Genomic DNA, 9,498 nt, shown 5'->3' with positions numbered 1-9,498 from the left:
TATTGGAGTTCGTCAAACTAATACATTCACGCACGAAAAAAATATGACGCCGACTCTGCTGAATGCTAACGCCAACGTTCAGGCAAGCTAGCAGCGTTCAGATATTTAAAATTCCGATCCATTTTTCACGGAAAAACGACTTTTCGCGACTCAACTTACAAACCCAGTTTACACCGAAAGAGGTAGCGAACGAAGAAAATTAACGAACCAAATAAGAGTGCAGCCAACATTTTGCCGCGCTTTTGCATGGAATTCTTCAATACAGGAAGCCGCCATATGCATAACACATAGAGCAAAAAAAAAAATGAGAGAAGAAAAAAGCCAATGGTTTGCGCGCTAGAAAAACCGCTTCGTTTCAAAAGTGTGCATTTATTGATCCATTCATTCCATTCCACAGACAAGCTACACAAAGTATTTTCTTCTTTTACTCGTTTACAGTCTTTACAGTGTCTTTACATACAATTGTTGATTTTTGCGCGGAAATTGGGAGGACATTTTCTAGGGCTCCGATTGTTTTTTTTTTATTCTTATGCGCACAATATACATATTTGCATGATCTATAAAACCAAATTCATTACCCCTTTATAAACGGGGAATAATCGTTTAATGGACGAAACATTGTCAAAATTTTTGGTTCTGAAACTAACGGGGGCCCTGCTGTGTAAGCTTCGTGATTTGTGAACGAAGAAAATAAAAATGGAGGGACAGCGCCGCCGATTGGTAACATAACCTTAAAAATGAAATGAAAATGGAAGCGTCGTGTGCTCTCACTATAAATGCGTCTAGTTGCTGGGAAATGTTAAAATCCGTTTCGTCGCTTTCTGATCTTTGGTTTTTTCGGTGCTGTGTGGAGCCCTAAAAAATATCTGGCCAATTATCCAATAACTAAGGAGACTTATAGGATTTTTCACTGTCACTCTGAAGCGTTTTTTAGCATACAATTTTTTTTGTTAAGGGGTTTTTTCTTACAATTTTACGCATCCTCATCCTCCTCCTCGCCATCCTCCTCGTCCTCACCCTCACCGTCTTCTTCGTCTTCGCCATCGAGGTCTTCCTCCTCGTTGTAGTCAAACTCGCCCTCATCGTCTTCGCCTTCCTCTAGTTCCTCACCCTCCTCATCAATATCTTCCTCTTCTTCCTCACCGGCTTCATCATCGTCTTTTTTCACCTTTTTCGATTCTGTGGCTTTCTCCTCGACCGGCCGCTTGACGCCTTTCGTCGCTTCCTTGGTTTCCTTGGTGGTCTTTTCTTCTCCGGCGGCAACGGTTTCAATTTCACTCTTTTCCGAACTCATTTTGATGGTTTTTGGTAGGTTTGTAACTTTTTTTTTCCTTAAGTAGACTTACTGTCCGGGACTAAAGCCGCCTTTTCTGCTTGACCACTTGGTTTATAGTTAGAAGAACAGTGCCTTTTAGAGTGCTGATGGCTTGCTTCAGGTACTCTCTGGAGTAGCTTCTGGCTCTGATGCGCACACAACGATGTCTGACTATGAGATGGAGGACGATGGTAAAGGGCGTCGGTTTTATTTGACAAGTAGGTAAAATATAAACGCGTTTGACAGATGCCGGTAGGCGCAGAGGTAGACCAAAAAACCCGGGCGTCGGTCTTGTGTTGGTAACACAGCCGTTGTAATGCTGGTTTGTAAACGACTGATTTAAGTTTAAATCCAACGGGTTTCCTTGCCAAATAAGGATCACTTTTGGAAAGTTTTGACTGCATCTCGTTGTGGAGTTATGTACCGTAAAATGGGGTGAATCGGGACAAAAATTTAAAAAAAATGCTTAAAATTTGATAGGTAATGAAAATCCCTTTCAACTTATTTTTTTTCTTTGATTCAGTTCGGTTCAGCTCAACGCAATACACCATCCAAAAAAAATCGGATGCTAAAAGAGCAGCTTTTGTCAGCAATATTACAAAAATGGTCCGAAAGTTGTCACAATTTGATTCATTGATAAGTTATGTCGAAAGTTCATGGACAAATTTCGGAATATTCAAACAGGAGTTAATGCATTCTTCAAATGGTACAATAAAATGCCTTTCAGACTCAATGAAGAAAAAGTTATCAATATTGTTTTTATATATGTAAATAAAATGAAATTGTCACATTGGGAATTGCGCCTGTAAAGAGATTCAAAAGGTTTAGAGTTTTTGGAGTTATGTGCATTGGACTCAAACTTACATTTATGACAGGGTTTATAGAACGTTTCCGTTAGGGGAGAATGAGGATACTTGATTCCTTCGCTTTATCTCGGAACCGGAATATCTTACAAGTATCAAATGTTCTAAAAAATATGCCAAATAGAACGAAACAACAATGCTGCTATCTCAACAGATTCAAAAAAAAATCGAGTTATTGAACTTTGTTTGAAAAATTTTACAAAATGTGATTTGAAGATCTTTATTTATCACTTTAAAATGTTTCTCACATGAAAAAAATTATACTAAAAATATTTATTCCAGTATGTCAATCGTTAGAGTATAATATGAACTTCATTATGCCATATTTAAGCAATAGTAAACTCTCAATTTTTTTTAAGAACAAGTATTCCAAAAGGTATGTTATGGGTATAATTGATCCCTAGAGTTCTAAAACAAATATTTTTCTACTGTGTGGATCGTAATCATTGGTATAATAAAATTACTAATATATGTCCAATAACTTATGTTCATCCAGTAATTATCTGTTAAAAAGGACTCAAAATACTATATTTATCGAAAAACTAGAAAATTGCGCCTTAAAGTATGCAATGAATCTTTGTCTGATACTTGAAAACTGTAAAATGAGAACTTATATGTCGAAAAATATGACTATTTTCCTTTTACCTTCTGATTTTCTAGATTTTGCTTAGTGTCTGGGCTTCAGGGTGCCCAGGGATCAAGTCTCTTTTAGTAAAGGATCAAGTCTCCTGTAATTGAATAAAAATATCACATTTTTTAAGTCTCACGGAAAAGTTTCTAGTTCGTCTATAAGTTCATGTATCTTTCTAATTTTAAGAGCACATAAATTTGAAATTATACGCTGTCAGAAACGAGAAAAGGGGATCAAATATCCCCAATCTCCCCTGTAGTTTTAGTGTTTTCAATAGCGAAGAGAAAGGACACTTGATCCCCTTTGCTTATTTCCGTCAAATTTTTTCGATAAATTTCTCCAACTTCAAATGAGGCTTATATCATGTATGTACCTATCTGTGTTATAAATGGCAGATAAGGCACCTTGGATTTCCATTTACGTTGAAAGACACTTGATCCTTCATCAAACGCAGATTTTTTGGTCTGAAATAATACTTCTCTTAAGTGATATTTTCTCATAAATTCGAATTTGTTAGATTTGAGTGAAGTGTAATTTGACATAGATTACCGGCAAATAAGCTATTTTCTTTATACATATGTCCTAGCAACATAAAATTTGAGGTCATAACAATTCCATAACCAACTGAAAGGTTCTCAACATAAAAAAAGACACTTTGCATATACATTTCATACCGTCAGGGATCGAAAGACCCCTTATTATTTTTTCCCCTAGAATTTTCTTGATACTCAATCGACTTTAACAAAAAATATAGTTTTAGAATGTAACGTGTCTTCAGCTACAATAATTTATTTTAAAGTTATTCAAAGTCATATTTTTTTAAAAAACATAGAACGGGAAAAGAAAAGACTGTAAGTCAGGAGTGCTCAAAACATCATTTAGTGTCTGCCTCATTTAGTAAGCAGAAGTTAAAAGCTATATGCTGCACTTATGGAAAAAAAAAATTCTTAAGATCGTGGTCACAAAAAAAAGTAAAAAGTGGTGTAAAACCGTACTTTTTAATAAATCTACCGCCAAAGCTGAGTCACAGTAGTAAAATTTTGAAAAGTGAATGGAAAATTTGACTTAGATTTTAAAAATATAAAACATAGAATTTTTACGAGAATTTAAATGTAGAAGTTTTTTCGAACTTTTTGTCAATCTGCATTTTCTGAGACTATTGTTAGTTGCTAGCCTATTCTAGCACCTACAACCTAAATTCAACTTTGCACTGGATTTTGAGTATGTTAAGAGATGTTTGCAACAAAACCATATGCACAAGAAAGTCATATCAGGTCTAGTGATGTATTTACATAGACGGTGCAAAATTTCTCGATTAACTTTCTGAAATATGTTGATCATATTTTGACAAGTAGCGCACCGCCAATATTATGAGAAGTAGGCGTTGACTTGATGAAAGCGCACGCGTTTTTTTCTCCGTCCAGAAAATTAAAATATTTTGTTCATTTAAGGAGTAAAATTATTGAAAATTTTATAAAAAGCTGTTATAGGATAATCCGAAGCCGTATTGCATCGGATGTGGTGCGTTCTAATGATTTAGCGGGTTTTTTCTGTGTTTTTCGGAATCCATCATCGAGAGCATCTGGTTAATATGGTGTTTTTCTGTACTGTCACATAAAATTTGGGCTCCTGGAATTGAAGAAAGATTACATCTTACGCTGGTTGACTAACGTGCCATATTTGTGTGCTGATGGTGAAGATGTTTCAATCAGAATACTGTAGTGCCGCTTTTTATTAAGGAAAACAATTCATTTGTGCGTTAATAAGGGTTGAGGAAAGTTTGGGTTTTTGGGAAATGGTTTTTCGTTTTTCAGCAGTGGCCTGCTGTGATTATTTAAAATGAAGATGAAGAGAAATTGGAACCCCGATGAGTCCATCACGAACAACTGCCAAGCAAGGATAAGAAGTGTGGGAAGTCATTGCCGGCTGACGATGGATTTTGGTGAGATTGTTTTATGTTGAAACTTTTCAATCCTATCTGCCAAGTAAGATTTCCAATTTTTACCCTTCCAGATCCCTTCTGAAACAGCTTTCTGGGTCGTATGAGTTCTCTGCACCTAAAGAGTTTGTTTTGCTGTTTCAGAACTTTCCTACCATGATTACATTGACTTGCCGCGGTGTGCAATATGGTACCACACTGATTTTCAAAAGTACACTGAACAAAATCGGGCTATATAATATATCGGGTCAATCCAATAACTTCTATAAATTAGGGTCTTGATAAAAGATAATAGCATTTCTAATGAGAAGTAAAAGAAAATCCAATAAATTCTAGCACTTGGTTTTGGTTGATAAAAATCCGTCTGAAACTACTAAAAGATCCAATAAATTCTATAAGGCAGTCACCCGTAGTAAAATGCATAAGAAGATCCAATAACTTTTATCAAATTTAAACCATTTAAATAATATCGATTCTAAAAAGGAAGATTATTCGTTCGTAAATTAATCATTGTTCATTTTCAAAGCTCAATCCAAAATACTGGTAAGTAGTTTATTTTGATCTGCAATGCAATGAAATATTGTGATTATTTTTATTCCAGAATCCATAAATGCGGAAATAGCAGGATTTATTTTATTTAATTTCGCTCGATGAAATTTTTTCTGCAGCTCAAGAAGAAGACGATCTATGTGAGGGGAAAACTTTATTCGCAGCTTCGTGTGGCTCAATCAAAACATCCCGCTTGATGAGAGGACTTTTTTTTGACATCGCAATACGTCAGGATGTACATATTTCGTCGGTAAGTTCATATAGTTTAATTATTTTGAAGGAAAAGTAATAGTGTTAAAATACATTCCAGAACAAAAGTCCATTAACCATATTTTATGGATACCACCACACGGCAATGAGCGATGCAACACAGGAAGAAACACCAGCTGTATTGAAAGTACGGCGAACATCCAAAAGTGCATGATATGGAGGATGCGGTATATATATTAATTAAAAAAAAACTAAATTTAAGGAAAGTAAGTAAAATAAAGCAAAAAAAATTTTTAGCAAAATAAACATTAGTAAGTTTCATTGGACCCCACGATACCGTTTCATTTCATCTGCAAAAATAATAAATCATATCAACTTGCCACACTACTGTATTTATCGGAATTTCCAATGAAATCAATCCTTCAACCATTTCAATAGAATAAATTTTTTCTAGTACTGGTAAAAAGTATTGGATTTTCTAGTAGTGCAAAAGCATTGGAATTTCCGATATTCTTTATAGCCAGATTTAGTTCAGTGTAGCACTTGAAATAGTACTGAACCCAGGTACTTATTTTGGCATCTCGTGTTGGTTATGATTATCAGTTGTACCTCTTGTATCAGCCAATGCAAGATGTGTGTAGTCACCCTATGCTATGCTAAGTATCGCACCGCCAATATTATTAACTCTGTTGAAAAAACGGCAGGGATTTCTTCTATCGCAACAAGATGCATATTTGGAAATGCCTAACTTTTATTCAAAATGTGATTTATACAAATAATTGTAAATTCATATTTGTTGTCAATCAAAAAGTGAAGAAAAAAGATCCTCACAGAGTTAAGTTCAATTAAAAAAATCCATTGCATCTGGTGACTCTGGTACATTTCTGGTAACCCTAATTTTATTCCAAATGGCACAGAATCCAATGTACACTCAGAAAAATACTATTATGTACACCATAAGATTCTCTTATGAAGTGGCGCCATAAGAAAAAATAATGAAAATCATAAGATTATCTTATGACTGAAATGAACTTTCAGGATGAACACTTCTTTGAAAGATGAGGTTTTGATTTTCATAAGATAATCTTATGATTTGTTCTAATAATATGAAAATTCATAAGATTGTTTATAAAAACATGCAATGCCAGAAGAATATGGATTTGTTTACGTAAAATTTATAATTTCAATAATAAAATTGCATTTTATTACGTTCTATTCATGTTTTTTCATAATCGTAACCATTCGCAGCACTTTCATTCCGGTCCAACTTGTCCACAAAACAAAGAAAGAAAGGATAATTTGCTCGCTCGTTCCCTCGTTGTGGGACTTCAAATAAAACTCCCACAGAATCAGTAGATCCGTCAGTTGTTCGCGGATGTACAAGAAAACCCTGAAAAATTCCGCCGCCGGTTTCTTTCTATGGATGTTTTGCTTTTTGTCAGCCAGTAAGCTGGAGAGTGGACAAAAATTCAAAGTTTGTAAATATTTTCAGCATATTTTTGACATTCATAAGAATAATACAATTTGAAAAATAAACTTACCATTGAAAAATCAATGCCACGAACACTTAATGGATTACTTTTCTCAAATGCTTAAGAAGCTTTTCCTCTGCCGTTTCGAATGAATGTGTTCATTTTATCTTCGCACTGCAGTTTCTTCTATTTTTTTATAAGAAACTCTTATGAAATTGAAAGAATTTCATAAGACTCTTATGAACAATTATTTTGGACTCAAAAAAGGGGTTCATAAGACGTATCTTATGAAATTAATGAATAAGATTTCTTCTGAGTGTATAATAACTATGAACTGGCTATTGCTTCGTATTGTTAGATGATGAAAAAAAACTGATGCTATGAATGAATGTGTTCATCATTTTTTCACAATGCCGTTTCTTCTATTTTTCATAAGAACATCGTATGAAAATTGAAAGAATTTCATAAGACTCTTATGAAAAATTAGTTTGGACGCAAAAAAGTGGTTCATAAGATGTATCTTATGAAATTTATAATAAGATTTCCTCTGAGTGTAGATTAAAGGGTGTACGGAATCAAATTGCAACACACAAAAATATCACCCGTTCAACCAATCACCTTCAAACTTTCAGGGAGTAAAATAAAACATGTCATGAATATTTTCCCATGTTGGTTTTATTCAATTTCAATTCCATATCCAAATGCACGAACATTCTTCTTTACACTACTACAGGACCTTCCTGTACAACATTTGGACCAACTTTTTTTTTGCGTGGCAATCCAGGTTTCTTCACTCAGAAAAATCCTATTAAGTATGCCATAAGATTCTCTTATGATGTGGCGCCATAAGAAAAAGTAATGAAATTCATAAGATTGTCTTATGGTGGAATGAACTCAATGGATGAACACCGGTTTCAATAAGGCATTGTTGTTTTTCATAAGATATTCTTATGAGAAAAGAATGTTTCGCATCCAATAAAAATAATTCAAGATTGTTTTTCATATAATTTTTTTTATTAATTTGTTAGAAATAACATCATGGCGACAACCAGCAGTTCTTTTTATTGACCCAATTTTATTGACGCCTCGGCCCTTTGAATTCGCGCTTCATGCCAGTAGCCAATCTGAAATGTGAGTAAAAAATAAAATGTTTTTATTGATCTTACAAGTATTCTCAACCTTCATTAATCTATATATATAAAAAGCAATTTCTGTATGTTTGTTTGTTTGTTTGTTTGTTTGTCCTCTATAGACTCAGCCGTCTTAATGGCTAGAGAGCTGAAATTTGGCATGGATGCTCATTAGGACCAGGAAGGATGAAAAATGTTTTTAGATTTTCGGATGACCCCTTCTGAAGGGGGTCGTCCATAGAAGACAAATATTGTTTTCGCGATATTGACGTTACTTTTCGTCGGATCGTGTTGAAAATTTGCACATGAGTGTTTTGAAAAACGAGAAATCGATTGTAGGTGTCAAATTTTGTGTAAGCGATCGGCTAAAGGGGTCGTCCATATTAACTTTTCGCTATTTTTGCGATATTGACGTTATTATACATCGTATTCAGATGAAAATTGGTAAACGATAGTTTTGAGTGACGTGCAATCGATTTGAGGTATCCAATTTAGTGTAAGGGGCCGGCAAAAGGGGTCGTCCATATTAAATTTTCAGTATTTTAGTGATATTGGCGTTTTTATAAATCGGATTAGGATGGAAATTTGCACATAGGAGTTATAAGGGAGAAACAATTGATTTCACGTATCCAAACTAAAATCAGGGGTCGGCCAAAGGGGTCGTCCATATTAACTATTCACTGTTGATGCGATATTGTAGTTTTTAAACATCGGATTCATACGAAAATTGGTACAGGAGAGTTATGGGAGACGAGTAATGGATTTCAGGTATGAAACTCTGTGTAAGGGGCCGGCAAAGGGGGTCGTCCATATTAACCTTTCAATATTTTTGCTATATCGTCGCTTTTATACATCGGATTGGGATGAAAAATTACACAAGATAATTTTCAGGGACGGGCAATCGATTTCAGATGTCAAATATTTCGCCAGGGGTCGATGAAAGGGGTCGTCTATATAGATTTCTTTTTCACTGTTTTTAAGCTATTTGGCGTTATTATACAATGGATTGCTTTGAAAATTGGCACACGTGAGTTTTGAGGAAAGGGAAATCGATTTCAGATATCAAAAATTGTATAAGAGGCCACCGAAAGGGTTTTTATCTTTTTGGCAATAACTGCGTTGTTATGAACGATTGAGTCGAAATTTATACACGGGGTTTTTTGGCACATTCAATTGATTCCTGATTTCAAATTTAGTAGCAGACAACAGACAAAGTGATCGTCCAATATGATGTCCAATGATTACTTAACAATGAATTCAAAAGTGCATCTGAAAAATGCTTGGCAATTGAATTTTAAACAAGTTGAAAGCGAAACGGAGTTCGTATGGGATCAGCTAGTATTAAATATAAACGAAAACTTACCTTTAGAATATCAGAATCACATTGAT

The 9,498-nt window shown here is 34.6% G+C and overlaps 1 protein-coding gene across 1 annotated transcript; it reads right to left on the bottom strand.

Moving 5' to 3' along the window:
- Positions 1–328: 328 nt before the first annotated feature.
- Positions 329–1,500, bottom strand: LOC129756593 (glutamic acid-rich protein-like). Its single transcript, XM_055753504.1, has one exon. The coding sequence runs from the start codon at positions 1,292–1,294 to the stop codon at positions 974–976; it is 321 nt and encodes a 106-aa protein (XP_055609479.1). The 5' UTR covers positions 1,295–1,500; the 3' UTR covers positions 329–973.
- Positions 1,501–9,498: the final 7,998 nt, after the last annotated feature.

Source organism: Uranotaenia lowii, chromosome 3 (genome assembly GCF_029784155.1).
Source record: "Uranotaenia lowii strain MFRU-FL chromosome 3, ASM2978415v1, whole genome shotgun sequence".
NCBI classification, from domain to species: Eukaryota; Metazoa; Arthropoda; class Insecta; order Diptera; family Culicidae; genus Uranotaenia; species Uranotaenia lowii.
Note: the sequence above shows the minus strand (reverse complement) of the source record. Positions and strands in the feature narration are given on the sequence as shown.

Coding starts and splice junctions, on each gene's coding strand:
- LOC129756593 (XM_055753504.1), bottom strand. CDS start 1,294: ATGAGTTCGGAAAAGAGTGAAATTGAAACCGTTGCCGCCGGAGAAGAA.